At 38.2% G+C, this 20096-nt stretch overlaps 1 protein-coding gene across 1 annotated transcript in view; it reads left to right on the forward strand.

Moving 5' to 3' along the window:
- Window positions 1-20096, forward strand: part of TTC39B (tetratricopeptide repeat domain 39B) — a gene marked incomplete at both ends in the record, with an annotated part of 72980 nt that overhangs the window by 39918 nt on the left and 12966 nt on the right. Inside the window, 7 exons of the mRNA XM_080362638.1 lie at window positions 9972-10076; window positions 12494-12625; window positions 14521-14597; window positions 15750-15817; window positions 17759-17823; window positions 17992-18097; window positions 19463-19528. Coding sequence (XP_080218764.1) covers window positions 9972-10076; window positions 12494-12625; window positions 14521-14597; window positions 15750-15817; window positions 17759-17823; window positions 17992-18097; window positions 19463-19528 — 619 coding nt within the window. The remainder of the gene's footprint in view (window positions 1-9971; window positions 10077-12493; window positions 12626-14520; window positions 14598-15749; window positions 15818-17758; window positions 17824-17991; window positions 18098-19462; window positions 19529-20096) is intronic.

Consider the following 20096-nt stretch of genomic DNA (forward strand, 5'->3'; position numbering starts at 1 on the left):
GTCCCCTCAGTAATGGAAGGAGGAGGAGAGGGATCCTGTCGGCTAAAAAGCATCAGGATCACCACTGTTCTTGGATACTAGGAAGGATCAATACACTTAGAGCAGTGTCCAAAAATACCCTGAGCCTCCTAGCCAGGAAAATGGAGCTATTGAGTAGTTTCTCGTGAGGATCAGCTGCTATTTACGGTCAAGAAGCCATATCTTAGCTGTTTAAGATGCATGACAAGAATGTCTTTTTGACATGGTTGAACATAAACAGTTAAATATTGGGTTTTCTAGCTGAAGGTATTCAGTGCTACAAAGGGGCAGCTCTACTTGAAAGCATAGAAGCATTCTGAATAATGACTGTAGGTATCAGATTCTGAGCATATATTAGGAGTATTTAACTTATCATCTTCCTGCAGAGGACAAGAGCTGCCTGAGAACAATATGTCTTAGTGCTGTTTTGTCACCATTAACTTGGCAGTAAATACTCTAGCAGATGCTTGCATGTATATTACTCAAAAAAAATGCTATAAGGTGGTAGTGTCTTTCTTTCCTACCTGTTAATACTGTGGCTGACACCCAGAATGGTTTTCATTTGGGGCAAGCACCATTAAAAGATTCTTCTTTTAAGGACCTCTAAGAGTTAAGGGTCACTTGTTTGCTAAAGTATTTATTTCCTGTGAAAGTGTTCTTTTAGGTGTATAATGCATCTTCTTTTCTTGATCCTTATCATCAAACTAGCATCCTCTGTTGTCCTGGTTTTGTTAAAAACAAGTTTCTCTTTTAGTGAATTTGCCTGTCAGCTAAAGCCTTCATATTAGCTGCATTCTCCTGGAGAACCAGACACATGTTTTGGTGAACCTAGCAATGGAATGCAAACTTATTGATAAGCATGGATGGACATCTCGCGAGAGGGGCGACGAGAAACAAGTGACCAAGAAACTGACCAACTGTGTATAACATTCCATTCACGTGAATACTTCATATAAAATGGGAGATCACGAGGATCTCGTCCCTTTTTCCCTATGGCCGACATTAGGAGAGGACCTTGCTAGTTGTCCCTGTGAACTGAGGCCTAGTGACAGACTGAGTCCAGCTCCGGTTGGCTGCAGAGTCCAATCCAGGACTTTGGGTGCCAGCTCTGCAGTTGCTGAGACTTTCAAGATTGGTTTTGTATATTTTGTATTATTTTCTCTATTCTTATTATTAGCATTAGTAAAACATCTTTAATTTTTTTCCAACTCTCTTCTCTCTGTCCTTCTTTTCCTCCCGATCACCTGTGGAAAGGGGGGAGAGGGAGAGGGGCAAAAAGGGGGAAGTGGGGGAGAGAGGAGGTTAACAATACATCTGCCAGGGTTTTATTGTCACCCCGCAATCTTAACCCTCGACATCTGTATACACCCTAATTTTTCGAAGACCTTATTTTCACTCCTTTTATTTGTGTCAGATGTGTGTTTTAATGTGGGTATCTTAAAATTAAATTGTTATTGCTAGTTTCACTCCCTGCCCCCCCAAAGAAATTTTGCTTTGCTACTGTTAATAACTTCAGATATTTTCAGTATCTGTAGCCAAGTGAGACTTTGGTTAGCAAGAACAGTAGCTGTATAAAACCAAGTTGCTGGCAACTAAATGTTGTTTATCGGATGAGGCTGACTATTTTGTCTGTGTAGTAAAAGAGCAAACAAATGGTTTTAGAAGTTCAAGAACTGAATTCTGCAATCCCTATTCAGGCAATGTATTGCTTGCACGCTTAAGCCTAGCCTAAGCCATGTTAATAAAGTGGTGTGGAACTCAGTTCTAAATATGTGATTAAAAATGTGTAAAAATATAGTTAGATCAAAGGTAAACTTTACTGCAGTTCTCCTCTTTCTAGCTCCAGAATCCCCTTTCAAGAGAAGAATTGGTAGGTCATTGCAGCAGGGGTGATTGTATTAAAAGCTGATTAAATCTCCTGCAGATACAAAGACAGCAGCATATTCCAAGTTCTTAGGCTATGTACCCGCAATTCAGGAATGCTCTTACACTGAGCCCTGATGTGGACAGATAGGTGTTACTGCCTAACTCATTACATGTTTAAATAACTTTCTTTTAAATACTAGAGCAATTACTTTTAAAATTTGTTTATGCTAGTATTTATGTTCCCATTTTAATCAACCTGTAGGGGAAAAAAGGAAGGAGACTTAAGAAACTGTAAACTGTTAGACATATTAAATTACTAATGCTCTTGCTTTGTGTACATTTTGGGGATTGTCATATTGATAATGAATATTGCAAAATATCTCAGGGTTTTCAAATTGGTATTCTTCTACTTTGTTTCTGTTGCAGCTCCAAGTAGTTGGTTAGAAGAACCTACTTAAAGCTGCTAATAAGTTCCTTATGGACAGTATATCCCCACTGTGTTGGAACAGTTTCATGAGTAGCTCAACGTCAAGCCCAAGATACACAAGTTATTGCCGGAATTTATTTCATAAAACAAGTTTGAAACAGTAGTGAAAAGATAACTTATAAAATGCTGTGTGTTGGAGAAAGGTGTCCTTAAAGTACCTGGGCAGTAACACAGTGGTGTTTTATTCTGCTTGTAATGTGACATTGTTATCTTTGTGCAACACTTGTTTTGTTTGTTTTTGTTTTTGTTTAGAAGTGAACTGTATTCACTGGGTATGAAACAGTAATTTCACTGAAGTAGTGTTAATTTACTCCAGGATATATTAAAGCATATGCTCATCTGAGGTGATAAAATGTGTTAAGTTTCTGTCAATTCTAGGAAACTGTATGTGGAGGTAGGGAAAATAGGAGATTGCCAAAATAAGACTGAATCAGAAGGAGAACATGAGTCAGAAAGAGAATGTGAGTCAGCATTGCTTACTGAACTGTTCATCAATCTGCTAACTTGCTGTACGTTTGTGATGTTTTGGGAGGAGAGGAGGAAATGTGCTTTTTCTGGGCCTCTTCATAAATATGTTCCTTGTCTGCCAGCGAAGATAGCCAAGTTGCTTCTGAGTCAGCGTGGTCTTTTCTTCTGACTGTTCTGGTATCAAGTTGTGAATCAGAGTTGGAGTGATTACTTCTGGTTATGTTCCTGCTGCAAGATGTAGGAAAACAGCAGAAAATATATGTGAAAAGTAATTAAACAGGAGTGAGACTCTTTGGTAGAGGATATGATTCACTTATCAGAAATAAGAATGTGAGAATACTGGCTACCCAAGTTTTGTGGTAGAATAATTTCATAAGCTTGCTTGATGTCAGGAACAGTAGATGTATTGGCACGAGGTACAGAGTTCGCAGTGTCACACGTAAAGGCAGCAGCGCAGGAGCTAGTCTGTAGCAGGGGAAAAGAACCTGACAGCAACGTACTGGAGAGATCTGCTGTTTACCCATCACATGGGAAAAAGTAGTTTTGACAGAGCCCCAGGGCTTTGTTGTTTTAAGGAACCTTGTTTATGGAATCGTTTTGGCAATATTGATAAGGCAGCGCTACAGCACCCTGGTGATACGAGAGCTGGTGGTATTATGGTGTTTGGGAGCCTGAAGGCTAATGGTCCTCTCTGATAACACCTAAAAAGCTGGCATGTCCTTGGCTACATTATACAAAACAGAGATTAGATTTTCCTTCCAAAGGAAGTCCCAGCAGTTGCTGATTGCTGGTGCAGGAAATATTTACAGCATACAAATACAGAAAATGTGTTTCTTTTCATTAAGATGAGGCCTAGTGAAGCAGTGGAAATAGTACATTGCCCTTACATGGTGATGTTTGCATTCAGGAAAATGGTACAGCAGTAGGGTACCCTAATACTTTAATCTATTTGTTTGCTGTTACTTTTCGCGTGAAGTGGTAAGAAACTTTTTAAATCTTTCTAGGCCGAACGTAAATATTTAGCAACTGAGTGAATAAAGTAGCGTCCAGTTGTTAAATTACCTGTGTTGTGAGTGATCTACCTCTCCTCAGATTATTTTATGAACTTTGTGATTATACATCTCTTGCTTGCAGTTCTCTTTCCTACTGCAGATGATGGTGCATAGCTCCTCCATACCCTGTGTGACAGGTCATTGCCTTGTGTTGGGCTGTTCTGTTCCAACAGTTCATGGAGTTCTTGGCCCACCAAGAACCAAATGTGCTCTGAGGGGAGGAGACCAGAAGGTACATCTGTCCTCTGCAATTTTGAAAAATTTTTTAATTCCACTCTTCCCACCCCTCACCATTGATAATCTAGCCAGGCATGGACTGAGTGAAGCAGAGCTTCTTAAAAAGCAAATATGAAACAAGAGTATGGGAACCCAAGGTGGTGGTGATGATATGTTATTGAGGGACTAACTTGAGTCCTTGCTTGTGTACCAGGGGAAAAAAACAGCTTCTAAATCTAGATAAAAATTAGTTATTTGAAAAATATTTGTTAGCAGATGGCATTGATGAAATTAGCTAATAGAATTGACTGTTTTACAAATCTTTCAGTCATTATAAAAGAGGGGTTTTTAATTCTTAATTCTTTAATTCTTAACATTTATCTTTGAAGGGCGACATTTGAAGAGGACATGCAAACATGTACATTTCTTTATTGCTTGTATAAATATTTTAATTTAGACAAGTTTGTTTACATATTTAGAATCATAGAATCAAATAATCATTTCAGTTGGAAGAGACCCTCAGTATCATAGAGTCCAATCATAACCTAACCTAACTCTAGCACTAAACCATGTCCCTGAGAACCTCATCTAAATTCCTTTTAGACACCTCCAGGAATGGTGACTCCACCACTTCCCTGGGCAGCCTGTTCCAATGCCTGACAACTGTTTCCATGAAGAAGTTTTTCCTAATATCCCATCTAAACCTCCCTTGGTGGAACTTGAGGCCATTTTCTCTTGTCCTGTCACTTACTACTTAGCAGAAAAGACCAACACCCTCCATGCAACAACCTCCTTTCAGGTAGTTGCAGATAGCGATAAGGTCTCCCCTCAGCCTCCTTTTCTCCAGGCTAAACAGACCCAGCTCTCTCAGCTGCTCCTCATCGGACTTGCACTCCAGGCCCCTCACCAGCTTCGTTGCCCTCTGCACTCTCTCTAGTACTTAAATGTCCCAAAACTGAACATGGGATTCAAGGTGGGGCCTCAGCAACGCCGAGTACAGTGGCACAATCACTTCTCTAGTCCTGCTGGCCACACTATTCCTGTTACCAGCCGGGATGCTCTTGGCCTTTTTGGCCACCTGGGCACACTGCTGGCTCATGTTCAGTTGGCTGTCAACCAACACCCCCAGGTCCTTTTCCTCCAGGCAGCTTTCAAGCTACTCTTCCCTGAGCCTCTAGTGCTGCCTGTGGTTGTTGTGACCCAAGTGCATGACCAGGCACTTGGCCTTGTTGAACCTCATACAATTGGCCTCAGCCCAATAGTCCCAACTGGTCCAGATTCCTCTGTATGGCCTTCCTACCCTCCAGCAGATCAACACTCCCACACAATTTGGTGTCATCTGCAAACTTATGAAGGGTGCACTCAATCCCCTCATCCACTCAATCCATAAAGAGATTAAACAGAACTGGCCCCAATACTGAGCCCTGGGGAACACCACTCGTGACCAGGCATCAACTGGATTTGGTTCCATCCACCGCAACATTTTGGGCCTGGCCCTCCAGCCAGTTCTTTATGCACCAAGGATTACATCCATCCAGGCCATGAGTTGCCAACTTCTCCAGGAGAATGCTGGGGGATAGGGTGTCAAAGGCTTTACTGAAGTATAAGTACACAACATCCACAGCCTTTTCTCATCTACTAGTTGAGTCACCTTGTCACAGAAGGAGATCATCAGGTTGGTTCAAACAGGACCTGCCTTTCATAAACCCGTGTTGACTGGGCCTGATCACATGGTTTTCTTGCATGTGTTGTGTGATCTTACTCAAGATCATCTGCTCCATGACCTTGCCTTGCACCGAGGTCAGACTGACAGGTCTGTAGATCCTTGGATCATCCTTCTAGCCCTTCTTGTAGGTGCACATTACGTTAGCCAACTTCTAGTCAACTTGGACCTCCCCAGTTAGCCAACACTGCTGGTAGATAATGGAAAGTGGCTGAGTGATCACCTCTGCCAGCTCCCTCAATACCCTTAGGTGTATCCCATCTGGCCCCATAGACTTGTGGGTGTCCAAGTGGTGTAGCAGGTCACTAACCGTTTCCCCTTGGATTATTGGGACTTCATACCACTTCCCATCCCTGAATGCACTGAAGTACAATTGCTTTCTTCAAATTTGTTTTGATAAACATTTTAATTCTGCTTTACTGAGTAGGTAGTGTAGGACCTTGAGCACACTTATTTCTGATGATTGTTTTTAATGGGAAGCCTTTAACCAGTTCAGCAGATGTACTGTGAAGTCCTAAACCCATTATTTTGCCAAATAGATGGGATGCTTTGTAATGTAGTCTGTGGTTCTCTTGATCTAGGCTTTGAAAAGAACTTGACTGGGAGCATGAAGAGGTGATAAGGCTGAGGCTTTGCCAGGTATCCAAACTAAATGCTCAGCCAGGTTGTTTTGTTTTCTGGGTTTAGAAGCTAGAATCTGCAAAATATAAAATGAGTTTATGATTGGCCTTGATCGATTGAGGTTTTTGTGCTAAAGTATAGAAGGTGTGAATTTGTGATATGAGGAGACAGAGATATTCTGTGTGTCTCCTAAGTAGCTTTTTCTTGGTCTATAGGTTCATTTTTCAGGAATGCATGGTGGAAGGTGTCTCTGTGTTAGAATTGTAAGACAATTTGCATTTTGGCCTGTAAATCCATGCAAGACATAAACATGAAGTGATGATTTGCATTTACAACATAATATCTAATGTTCTTATTTTTCAAGGATTGTTCAAGTTAGATCTGAGAAGTGCAAAGTCCCTTGTTGAGTGCAAGTAGCATTGTAAAGATAAAAAGCTGTGTCCACTGAAACATGAAGAAGACTTTTCTTAAACCTACATGACCTACAGCAAGTTGCTGCTTTCTGATAAAAATTAATGTACTTAATCTATGGCCTTCCTTTTCTCCTCATCAAGGAGGAGACAAATGGGAAGAATTAATTGGGGTGTTTGAGAGACAAAGGAGAAAGTAAAAAAAAAAAACAACAAACAAAACCCAAACCGAAACAACACAGAGAGATTAAGCAAACAGGATTAAAAGAGGAGACCAAAAATTGTGCATGATCCTGTTGAATTCATAGTGAAAATGGTGTCTCATTTTGTAACTGTCTTGGCACAATGCTAATATTCTTTTTTTCCCCTCAGTTTTTCATTAAGAAGTATGTTTTAGAAACTTTCTATGTAGTATATGTAGTGTGGGACATTTGAAAAATAAACCTATGGGTTTACTCAGATATACTTCCATCATTGAAAGCCTTGATTGTCAACTGCCTTTTAAAGATGAATCACACAGACTTTCATAACAAACAATTTAGGACTGGGGAAATTAAAAACAAACAAACCACAAACAAAAACAAAACAACAAAAAACCCCACTAAAAACCCCCCACAAACAACGACAACAAAAACCTCTCCACTTTTTTACAGTTCACTTGCAACACTTCAGATGAAGTAGTCTCAAAGCTAAGGTTTCTAATAAAACCAGTGCACTTATATTTAAATACACAATGTAAAGCTTTCTGATAAAAATAGAAGACCATAATATATGCTATAATTAATGGAACTGCCTTGTAAAAAATATCTAGATAACAAGTTAAGTCAGATTAGCCAGTGTAGTCTGAATTATAAATTGTACCTTTATGTGCTGTATTTTCCAGTGCAGTCTAGGCTGTGAAGAGTGGTATGTAAACAGCAACAAAACACTGGGAAAATATATTACTATTGCTTTACCTGAAGGATTTTTATTTGTTATTGAGGCTTGTGTATTTATATGTAGACTTAGGTAAACCTGATGTACAATAACTTCACTGAAACACTGTTAAGAAAATTGGAAGGCAATTTAGATGTCCAGCTTAAGGGTATTTAAGTCAGAGAACATAAACTGATAGCAGCAGTGGAACAGTATGTGATTGGTGGCTTAGGTCAGCAATGAAGAGAACACAAATGAAGTAAATTTGCTTTCCAGTAGACATACAGTACTAATCAGTACAGCCTAATAAAGACTTTGGTACCTATACCTGTATCCTAGACAGTAGGGCAAATGTGGACCATGTTTTAGTGCTCATTCCCTATACACTCACCTAGGACTAGATGTTGGGATGAAACCTGGGGTGTGGTGGGCTGAAAAGGAACCCCCCACACACGGGAAAAGAGGTGACCGCTTTGCTGGTAAAGCTTGTTCTGGTTGATTGGGTGGCCATGGTACCCCCTCTCAGCTGGTGTGACAGTGGTATGGTTGTTGTACAGCTGGAGATCAGGGCTGTAGGTTGCATTGAGACTATGACCTCTCCTGCGGTGTGTGTGCAGCTGAAGGGTGTGAAGGCTTAGCAATTGGTAATGGTGAGTGTTGAAGCAGAGCTGCAAATGCTTCAGCTTTTAAGGGGTGTAGATTTTTGCTACATAAATCAGAGAATCATAGAATATTTTTGTTTGGAAAAGACCTTTACAATCATCAAGTCCAACCGTTAACCTAGCACTGCCAAGTCCACCTCTAAACCATGTCCCTAACAACCTCATTTACACATCTTTTAAACATGTCCAGGGATGATGACTCAACCACTTCCCTGGGTAGCTTGTTGCAATGCCTTTTCAAGTACCTTCAAGTTGAATCCCAGTATGGCAGAAAATAGAGACATTTAAATTGTACTTAAAATCATTGGCAGCAGTCCAATGGTAAAACTGATGGATTTTGACGGTTGGGCAATTCACTTCTTCATTATAAAGGGCAGAATTTGCCTCTTGGTATGTTCAATAATAAATATCTAGTAATTGCAAAGTATTGAGTTAGAGATTTTATTTTTCTACAGAAAGTGAATTTTTCAAGTACTACCACTTAAAAATGACAGAAAATAAAGCTGGAAAAGAGTTTTGGGGTGTCACCTAGCCTTATCCAAATTTTGTGCCCCAGAGGGGTACAAAAACCAGAGCCAATGTTTTTAAACCTTTTGTGTGATGGAGAGAGAAGGATGGTACGTGTAGTTGATGATTCTGTGTAAAAAGCTGTCCAGTCATATTTTTGTGTCTCACTTTATATTTTGTACGTGTGTGTCAGATTTAGAGCAGCTGTACTCCTTTGTTGTTTCTCTTCTTTCTTAAATTCCTCCTTCAGGGTTCTTCTCGTCAGCACTTAAATATTCATCTCATTGACATGATCTGTTGCTTACCACTGCTTAACCTTACTTGGTAAAGCCCATTATAGAGCCTAAACCTGTTGTTTGAAAGCTCTAGGCAGATTATCTTTTCTGGATCCAGCTGTGCACGTTGAAGGCTGCGTAGCTTTTAGCTATTCGTCACTGCCATGAATGTCCAGTTTGTCACCAGTTCTGCCCATGGAGCAATTTGAGAGCTCCCAAGTCTTTCAGACAAAACTGGCCTAGGTAGTGGTTTTGTTAGATGGATTCCTCTTAAGCAAGTGCAAGTGATTTTACTTGAGGTGAATTAGGAAGAACAAGAGCTTTTGGCATACCTGGAGGCTTCTGACAGAACTGTTTATGGCACAGCAGTTTTTAGAGTGAGTGCTTGTTTACTGCTTGCTTGGGCAAAAAGTATTATTTTGTCATCTTACTTGAGATTTAGATCTGAATACGGAGCTTGAAACTGTGTTTGTACTGACAGGTAGAATTGAGACCTTGGATACAGTGATAAGTTTTCAGTATTTGTGTTACAATAATATAAGTAGCACTAAAAATAACCCTATTGCATATTGACTGGTTAAAAAAGGAGGACAAAGCCATAAACATCACTTCAATAAGAAAAGAGGGCACACCCATGTGGCACAGATAAAGTGTTAAGCATCTGACTTGTTTTTGTAAAGCTAGATTTTAGAAATCCTTTAAATTTTGTGTTTGTATTTATAATTTGACCAAATTTAAACTCCTTTTTTAGGGCATCCAAGATGGATCTCAAGTGTGCTCTGGAAGAATGTTCAATGGCACTGAACTTATTTCTGAACAATAAATTCTCTGAAGCGCTGGAACTACTTCGTCCATGGTAAGGCCCTGTTATCTGCTGAAGTTACTATAAACAGATAGTGTAAAATAGGCTATCTGATATCTGAAGATTAATCTAAGGCTTCTGAAGACAGTAGTTTCCATTTATTCCCTTTTGCCCAAAAGCTTTTCTTGGTATCTTCTGAGTTTTAGCAGTGCACTTGTTTCTCCTTAAGGCCATCACAAAACCTGCTAATGAAGCACTGAATTGTTATGTTTGAGTTTATAATTCAAGATGTCTTTCCTTGTGCAGAGGGGAAGAGCAGGGGAGCAAGAGACCTTGTCCCACACCTCTTTGATCAGAGAATTTGTACAATGGGACTGCTTTTGACAAGACAGTTAAGCTGGAGCAAAAATCCAGAATACTCTTTTCTTGTTGCTTTTTATTAATACTTTACATTTGAATCACAGTAGTGTTTACTCTTAAAGCCCACCTTTTGATCTTCTAATTATGCCTATTCCGCTGTTGCCTTTGCTCCACTGAGAAGAAAAGCGTGACAGTGCAAATCTAGGGCACTTAATAATTCCTAAAGATTCCTAGCATAAACTTAGCTTACCTGTGGTTGGGTGGGGGGGCAATCAGGGTGGCCCTTCTTTAGGACTGGGATCTGAATCCCATTCACTGTTCTTCTGTCTGTCTCTCAAAGACGCGTATGAAGTCAAGGGATGTGTCAGTGAGAGGGATCTGTAGCTTGTGTTAGTGCAATGAGGCAAAGTTCTCTCTCTGCAGTTTGGTGATAGTAAGACTGGATTAAGAATTATGAGTTGGTGTTGTTAGGCCCAGTAGTATGGAGAGGTGGAAGTACACTGTTAAATGAAATCTTGGGAGGATGACACAGCTATTGGGTGTTTGTTTTTAGTGGTGTGGAGAGCTCAAGCGTAGAGGAGGTGAGCAGGAACAACACCTTTTCAAATCAGCTGTACTTACATCCATGCTCTCTTCTCTGAGCACTGAACATTGTGCAGTGTTATCTGTAATAGATAGAGAAAGTCCACCTGCATTTGTGTATGCTAAAACTATTTTTGAATACTATTGCAGAATACTAAGGTCAGTCTACATGTAATAATTGTGCATTGTGCATGTGAAGTATTTTAGCTGATGTTTGCTAAGAAGACAGAATATATTCTAAACTCTCTGGTTTTGACACTTTGAGCTTCTGACAGCTAATAGACTCTGAGCTTATTATACAGCGTATTCAGCTAATATACAAAGGAGGACCTAGTCTAACGAGGAAACAAAAAGCCGCCTTTAGAAAAAACAAAATGGAAAAACCTAATCCTTTTCCTGAAAAGTAGCCTTTTACTGGAAGTTAAACTTAACTCCTTAAATAATGTACAAATTTTAGGGAAAGTGTTGATATATTTGAGAAATAAACACTTACTCTGAGGGTCTGTTTTCCTTGACTCTGCTAAAGTTTCGTGTCTTCAAAACTACATTTGGCAGGTGATGCCTTGATTTAGGGGGAAGAAAAGAAGTTGAGAACACTGGAGAGGATCCAACAGAGGGCTAACAGCATGGCTAGAAGACTAGAACATGTGACTGATTAAGACTGTGAGAGCTGGGTTTGGTTTAGTTTAGCAATAAGAAGTTTTGGGCATTAATCTAATAGTGATGTGGAGCTATTGAGGGGAAGTTGCAAAGACAGAGACATCCTTCTCCATAGTGGCAGATGATCAAACAAGAGGCAGTCACTGCAAGCTGAGTCTCAGGAGGTTCAAACTGGACATTAGGAAGAAGTGTATTAATAGTACGGTGCCAGAGGGGCTGCCAGAGAGCTGTGCAGTCTTCATGTTCTTGAACCTCTTGCAACTTGGTTACACAAAACCTGAGTTCCCCTGACATAACGTTGACAATAGTGCTGCTGCAACTGGTAGGTTTGAGTATATGACCTCCTGTAGTCACTTTCAAATAACTTTTTTTTTTTTTTTTTTTAAATTCTGTATTATGTTTTGAAAGCCAGACGGGCTTAATGTAGCCTTTATGAAGATCTGAGCATGAGTGTACTTTCTTTTCTATGATAAAAATGCAGATTTTTGTGTCTTTGGATCAAGCAGTAATGTTAAAGGGATGTCCTCCTTGTGTTAAGTGAAAGCAGATGAACGCATTTTTATGTCAAGGCTTAATTAGCTAAATTAAATAGATGTACTAGCAGACTATAAATGGGATATAATTAAGTACAAATGTTTGTGTAACCCAGTTTGGGTATTTTCTGGAACTTGCTGCAACAGTTATCCTGTAGAGGCAGACATCTAGCACCCAATGGTAGATGATACTTGCTAGGTTTTGTTCTTGTGTCCATTACTTTCCTGCTTTATTCTTCTGTCTTTTCACAAATTAATGCGAGTGTCCTAGCATATAATTTTTTATTGTAATTTCAAGTTTTGCTTAAATACACAAGATTTATATGTTTGCCGTAGGTCTAAAGATAGTATGTACCATGCCCTTGGGTACAGCACTATTTTAGTTATGCAAGCAGCTATGACCTTTGAACAGCAGGATATACAAATGGGAATTTCTACAATGAAAGAAGCTTTGCAAACCTGCCAAAGGTAAGCCCAAGCAATGAACATTTATGAGGTACTTGATTCACTAAGTGTTCTTTGTAAGATATCCCAGCTATCTGTATGCATTAAAATGAGGCTGTTGTCAGTATGATAGTGATCTAAATTTGCAAAGATGGAGTAAATCTCACTATCCAATTATTATTGGTAAGGATATGTTTCCTAGTATTGCAGAAACAACAGACTTCTTGGCCCTGGGCATTTATAGCCTCTAAAGTTAGTTAAATGGCTGGTTGGCTATGTAGACCTACACGTAAACTGATGCTACACGATTGAACTGCCTGAGCTGTTTCAACCCATGACTTTCTCTTTTCCATGGGGATCCACAAATTAAAAGCTCCATATTTTGAATTTTCCCTTTCATCATAAAAATATTATTTTTTGATAAGTTGCTTTCAAAGGTAGACCCAATAGTCTAATAGGATTAAGATTGTACTGAGGTTTCCTCTAAAACCAAAGCATTTTTAAAATTATTGTTACAAATGTGTTTAGCTTACCTGTTATTCTCATCATGAATGATCTGAACCTTTTGGCCTGGTCTTGCTTTGAACAATGAAATAGAATAGAAAACAGAAGTTATTAGCGACCTTTATTTTTTTTAATTAAAAATCCTGAAAAGTAGATTGTCAAAGCTAAAGTGCTTAACAGGCCTCTGAAAGAAAAAAAAAAACCAACCAACCAAACAACAGAAATGGGTGTTTTATTCTGCTATCCTGATTCTTCATCATATTGGTTAAGCCATAATTTATCATGTATGGCCTCCAAAGAAATTACCTCCGGATGTTGTTAGTTTATACATGTAACATCACAATGACAAATTAAAGAAAAGGAAATGGGAGAAAATTATCAGAAACTACCTGAATAAAATAAGGGGTCAGCAGTTTCTGCCTCTTTTTTTCAGGTGTGCTATTGATTCAGAGTTTAATCTGAACTATGTAGTTTAGTATGTCTGAAAATAAGGTGCCTCTTTGTACTGGTAGTTTCAATAAGGTAGTTTCAGTAAGGCCTTTCATCTCTGCATGATACAAACTTCTGTGCTTAACCACTCTGGTCCAGTCTGTCCCAATACTCATAAAAATGCAAGATAAAGGCAAGCAAACACTTAAAGGTGAAGAATTACCTTCTACCTCCTACATGTGCCTTAAATGACTATTTTTTTGGTATTCATTATGTTAGCTTTTCTGCACTTTTCAATGTACAGAATACTGTAAACAAATCTTAAACTAATGCCCAGTATTTATAATTAATGACTTCATGTCTTACAAAGTGCATTCCTTTTCTAGATGTGGAATTGTTTCTTTAGATTCTTCGTAAAGCTGAGTTGTTTGTAAATAGTAACAAATTCATTTTTGAATGCCATACTAAAATAACCTAGCAATTTATAACATGACAGCTGAGATCTGTTGAACATAAAATACAACTGTTTTGGCATCATATCTGGCATAAACCACGATAAAATACTGAAGTATATATGTTTTCGTTTATGTTGAAAACAGAGCTCCTTTTGATTTTTCATTCTAGTGCACATTTAAGAAATGGAAAAAAGTGATTCATAAATCTTTGAAGTCCAGTTCAAGTGGCAGGAAGACCTCTGCAGCTGGTGGGTGGGAGTGAGGTGGAAGCCATTGCGCACTTAAAGCAGGTTAAATGCATGCTTGGAACATCAGTCAAGGTTGGATAGGCTTCTGAGCCTAGATACATACCAGTGGCCATGATTAGATTACTCAACAAATTACAAATGTTGGTGAATCATCACTTCACTAAGAATGTCTATAAATTGTGGTTGGAAATGGTTAACAGTTATAAGTAGTTAAGTTCAAGTTCGTGTTGGATTATTGCTCATGCTGTGTGGGTTTCTTTCTTTCCACATACAACTGATTTAGATTCAGGAAAAGAAGCACAGTGGTGGAATCCTTGTCTAATCTGGTTTCTAAGCAGTCAGTGGATCAGTTGAGTGAAGGTAAGTGCTTCATAATACAATTAAAATAAAAAAGTGAAAAAAAGCTCAGAAACACCTTGTCAGTGTGTATGAATATGCTTAGCTCTGTAAATTGATTAGTGTTTTACAGTAAAAAGCAAGCAAACAAACTGCCTGTATGGTGGGGTTCTTAAAATTTGAATGCAAAGCTTCTCAAAATGGGGGATCCAGCCTATATTTTTTTCAGGCTCTGAGCAAGCATGAATTAAGAACGGAATGCCTTTCACAATGCCTTATAGGACTAAAGAGAGATTTCTTTTTTTTTTTTTTTTTCCCTTAAGACAGCTCCCAGAGGTTTAAGAATCATTGATGCTGTGGAATACATCCTTATCATTAGTTGCATTGGAATCTGAATATATTAACAAGTTTTGTGCTTGTCTGTTTTGCCTTAAGGTATTTTGGGAAATGGTTTCAGTACATTGTTCATGGCTCTGAAAATGCTGATCTCCTATTTCTGATTTGGGCAGAACCAAGTATGCAGTTTTTTTCTAACCTGGCACAAAAGAATCGTCTGTGATACTGGACACATCAAACCCACCATGTGTGCACTGTACATGCAGCAGCCTTGTGCATGTGGCTGGTCTTGCAGCATGGGTGCAGAGTAACTTGTGTCGTGTGTGTTACGTGTACTGTGGTGCAGCATGAGGACAGAAAGTCCTCCCAGGGCTTTCGGTCTGTTGAGCATGACTTGGTGAAAACGTGTTCATAATGTCTTACTGGGCTTGGGAAGAGCCTGAGCCACAGTGAGTGTTGCCATTCGTCTGTAGAAGATTTTTCGAAGACATGGAAGGAGGGCTGTAAGACGTAGTTGCTGTAGGCTGGTGTTTAAACTTAGGATCAATAGGAAGTACAGGAGATCATCCACTGGCATGACAAGTAGCTTTTGCCGGAGGCTGAAGTCAGCTCTGGCAAGATCAAAGTTTTTGTCTGAGGAGAAGTGAAATAGAAGACTTCCATTGGGATTTGTGTGTTACAGCTATTATTCAGCAGTCATTAAAACAGCAACAGCAGAATCTTGTTTCTTTTTTTTTTTTTTTTCTTTTCTTGGCAGCATTATATTTGTTCCATTGACCCCAAGAAGAGAATATTGACAATAACTTTGCTGACAGTAAATAACTTTTCTTTCTTATATAGAGGAAATGCATGCTGAAATCTGTTATGCTGAATGCTTACTGCAGAAAGCAGCTCTCACCTTTGTACAGGTAAAATAAATTGTTTATTTTGTATCTCTTTGTGGCAGTTTAATAGAATGATGTTAGTACTTTTAAAACATTTAAAAAATGTTTCCCACAATAGATGTGATATTTAAAAACCAAACATCTTCCTAGTGATTGAATGTTATTTCATGGCAGTGATTGAAGGTATGGTAAATGCTGTGCTATGCAGCAAAATCCCCTCTTTGTTTATATGAATAACCAGAGATGTTATTGATACCCAGGAACCAAAATGTAAAATATATTGAAGTCTTATACAGAGGGTGTCTTTTAAATGAGTTGCACCACGTGACAGTGTCCAGCACTTGTTTAAAATGGTGTTCAAGTATGAGGAACTGTGTTGTTTGAAAGTGCAAGTCTTTTTCACATGAAAATTATAGAATATTTCCCAACTAACAAAACTTTGGCTGATGTGCACTTGTCTCCAGTATTACTCTCCATGAGCTTTTGACATGGTGTCAGGAACAATATAGTAACGAATGATTATGAGTGTGCCTTAGCCTTGCTGAGGTATTAATTTGGTTCACAGAAAGATCTGCTGTTCAGTAATGTCAGATGCTTCTGGTTTAGCTTGTGGTTCAAGGACTTCGTGCTGCAGTATTTTCAAATTCGATTTGAAATTTGCTTCATGAAAGCAGGAGCTGCTAGTCGTACTTTTTTTATGTATGTGAATCTTTTACAAATGTTTAATAAATGTATTTTAGATAATCCCTTCAGATATAAGGAAGAAGCAAGGCACAACGACACTAAGAACAAATTGACCTAAAAGGTTAATTTGGCAAAGCTTTATGAACTACATCATACGGTACTTTGGCCAGAAGTGTCAGGAAATATTGTTAATGGAATGCCAGTCTTTCCTGTAACTGACTTTCTTCTTTAACAGCCAAATGGAAGCAACTGTCTTTTTTGTTTTGTGGGTGGGTTTTAAGCATGAAGAGAATTTTTAAATAGTTGTTGAAGGAGGTGAGTTTAGACTGTATAAAATGAAAAAAAAACCTTAGGGATGTGCTTCTAAAGTAGCACCTGTCATATCAGAGATCCGTTGCTGTTGACTATAACACCCTGCTCTGCTGGCTGCTGTCAAGCCCCATATTTTTCACCCTTGGCTGACCTTGATTCATCTGAGTATGAAGATAATGAAAATGCAGCCATTTAAAAAGAGGTTGCAAGAATGGTTATACTAAACCACTTTCATTTGGGTGTTCAGTCTTGCAGACAAAAAAATTGAGGTCTTTTGAAATGATGACCCTTTCATGGAAGCCAGAATTTCCTTTGGTTCATGATTATGAGGCTTTTTGTTGGTGCTTTTTCATTTTCCATGTAATTTATGCTGTCTTCAAGTATTCAAATGTGCATTTCTGAAATACCTACACATGTTCCCCTTCTATGGGAATTCTAAGACAAAAATTTCTATCCTGTTGGACTGTTAACCATCTTGCTTTTCAGGAATTTATTTTTGATGGCTAGTACATTGTGTCTTTGCTTCAATTTTTCTAGAGGTTAAAAAGCATGTTGTGTTGTGTAGTACATATGGTTACTGTTGATCAGCAATTGTAATTCGTCTGTTAATAGAATTCTTTGGTTTGCCAAAGAATTCTAGACTTTCTAGAAAGTTCCTACAGCACCACCTGGTGGAGAGCTTTCTTGTTTCATGTATATGCATTGGAAATTCTGTTAAAAGTAACTCTTTGACTTTTTTCACTCCCTTCTTAAGTTTTAAAATTTGTAATGTGAACCAGATGAATGTTTCCCTGACAACTTAAAGCAAGTGTTAACTTCAGTCTTAAAGATGAGTCTAATTACTGGAAAACATTTTAAATATTTCTGATGACCACTAAGTTATAAAAAAAAAAAGTAGCAATACCTGTATGTATGTTACATGTGATAGGTGAACGCACATTTTTGTACAATTCATTTTTTTTCTTCCAGGATGAAAATATGATCAACTTTATCAAAGGTGGCCTAAAAATTAGAACAAGTTACCAAATATACAAGTAAGCCATTAGAAAACACTGAGATTTGATGTTTGTATAAGAAGAAACAGTTGCATTAATACCTCTGAAATAAAAATAAATACTTTTATAGCAATTATAATGGTTATACTTCATCTAATTTCTAACTCATATTTCCCCTTCTCTCCTATTTTTTTTCTGCATCAAAAGAGAATGTCATCAGGTGCTACAGATGACTCAGGGGAACAAAAGCAAAATTGAAACTTATTACCAGTTTGAAGGGGGAGTAAAACTTGGAATCGGAGCATTCAACTTGGTATGACTTTTCCAGACTACAGAAAGACCATTGGCATAATTCTGCAGGATTCTTTCTTTGCAGAGACAATACTGTAATCCTGTTTTTAAAATTATTTACTTATAAAATGAAGATACAGGCTTTGAAGATTCTATGAAATATAAAAAGAGCAGTTGCTTTTTGCATGCAGGCTTTGTAGGATCTTTCTGTTAATTTACTCTGAATTGTGTTTAATTCTCCTGGGCTAATTGATGTAGGTATTCCTTAAGAGGAAAAGCAGCTACATCCACCCATGTGTAGCAGCAATTTTTAAGATGCTGTTGGTTACAGGATACCTGGAGTAACCGCTTTTATTCTAACACTCCAATGTATACCGTTCTTTTGCTTCAGTGCCATACTGTAGATTGGCATAGATAATTACAAATTCAGAAGAATGAGCAGTAGTTTACTAGTTTGTGCAAAAGAAAACTGTGTACATCCACTAGTGGCTTTCTTTGCAATTTACTACAGTTGCCCTTTCACATCTGCCATGGCAATAACAAGAGTTGATTTCTGCTGCTATGTTATTTTTTGTATAATTCCAGACTGTAGCTGACCAGTTCTGAGTGTGGTCAGAGGAACTCAGGTCTGTCTGCACCTGTCAGTCTTTAAAACCCAAGAAACTGTTAGATGTCTGTGTTCATCAGTGCTCTGACCTTTCCTATTCTTCATGAAATCTCCTCAGTGGGAAGCCTGACAGGAAAAGTCTCTGCTGGACAGAATGTGTTGGGGTGAACTGACCTTCAAACAGACCTTCTTGTAACGCTTGTTGAAAAGGTGGTTGTGATCTTGATAAGTTTTCTGTTGAAGGAGAACAAAAAGTGCATATAGTAGAGGGCTAAAGGATAATAACAGTATCTAGTATTTATTAAAGCAAGTATGCTTGCTGGTCTGCTAATTCACTGCTCCCACAGTAGGAGAAATAGAACTTTTGTGATACCATTGTGTCATTTGATTGGCAGTAAAGGAAGACGACAATTTTACATTAGAACTACTACCAAAATACATAATACTTTCATTCCAGATGACCCACAATTTCAAAACAATTCCGATCAGCTGAAGACAGAAAAATCTGTCATTATCTGAAGCAGCACAGCTGGACCCTATCTTAATGTTTCTGTGCTCGATGATCATCAAAGTCTGAGTTTTCCTGAAGCTGCAGACTGATTATATATTGTTGATTATACATGTCTGTTTTCGAGTTCTTTTGTGTTTTACTTTTTCACTAATGTGTAATGGCGTTTGACATAGAAGCTGGCATTTTTGGCTCAAGTTTATAGTGGTGTTACTTTTTTTTAATGTGGATAAATTTTTAATTATCTTATTTTTGTTTGAAATGTGTTTCAGATGCTGTCACTTTTACCAGGAAGGATCATCCGACTTTTAGAATTTATTGGATTTTCTGGCAATAGGGTATTGGATCTGATATTTGTTTTATCAAATTAGTCTTTTTTGAGATAAAGACTGTATGGATTTAAAATCATATCTTTCACAGTAAATGTATAATGATCTACATTGCTTATAAGTATTTTGGTATTGTTAAGAAGAAGATAAATGGACTAGATGATGCAGGTGTAAAAGGGCATATGGTGATATCCTGATCTTGAACTACCATGGGAAATGACCAGTCTCCTTCAGAGAAGGTTTTCCTTTCCTTTTGCTGATGCTTAAGGAGAGGATATCAGCTTACTTTTCTAGCCTATGTAGTCAGAAATTAGTGTTCCTCATACCAGTAACTGAAGGTAGAGTCACAGTTCTATGTTGTGTCACCAACAATCCCAGTCCATTTCTTTGGGAAAAGGAATTTCTGAATATCATGTGTCACTGTGGAATCTCAGCGCCTCTTTTCTCATGGATAAGGAAAGTTATTTGTAACCATAACCTTGTTTTTGTAAACCTTGCTTGTTTTATGAATATTTTACAGCCCTTTAAAACTCTTTTTGGCAGTCATAAGAAAAAAAAAATCAAAAACTAAACAAAA

The sequence above is a fragment of the Nesoenas mayeri genome (assembly GCF_963082525.1).
Source record: "Nesoenas mayeri genome assembly, chromosome: Z".
NCBI lineage: Eukaryota > Metazoa > Chordata > Aves > Columbiformes > Columbidae > Nesoenas > Nesoenas mayeri.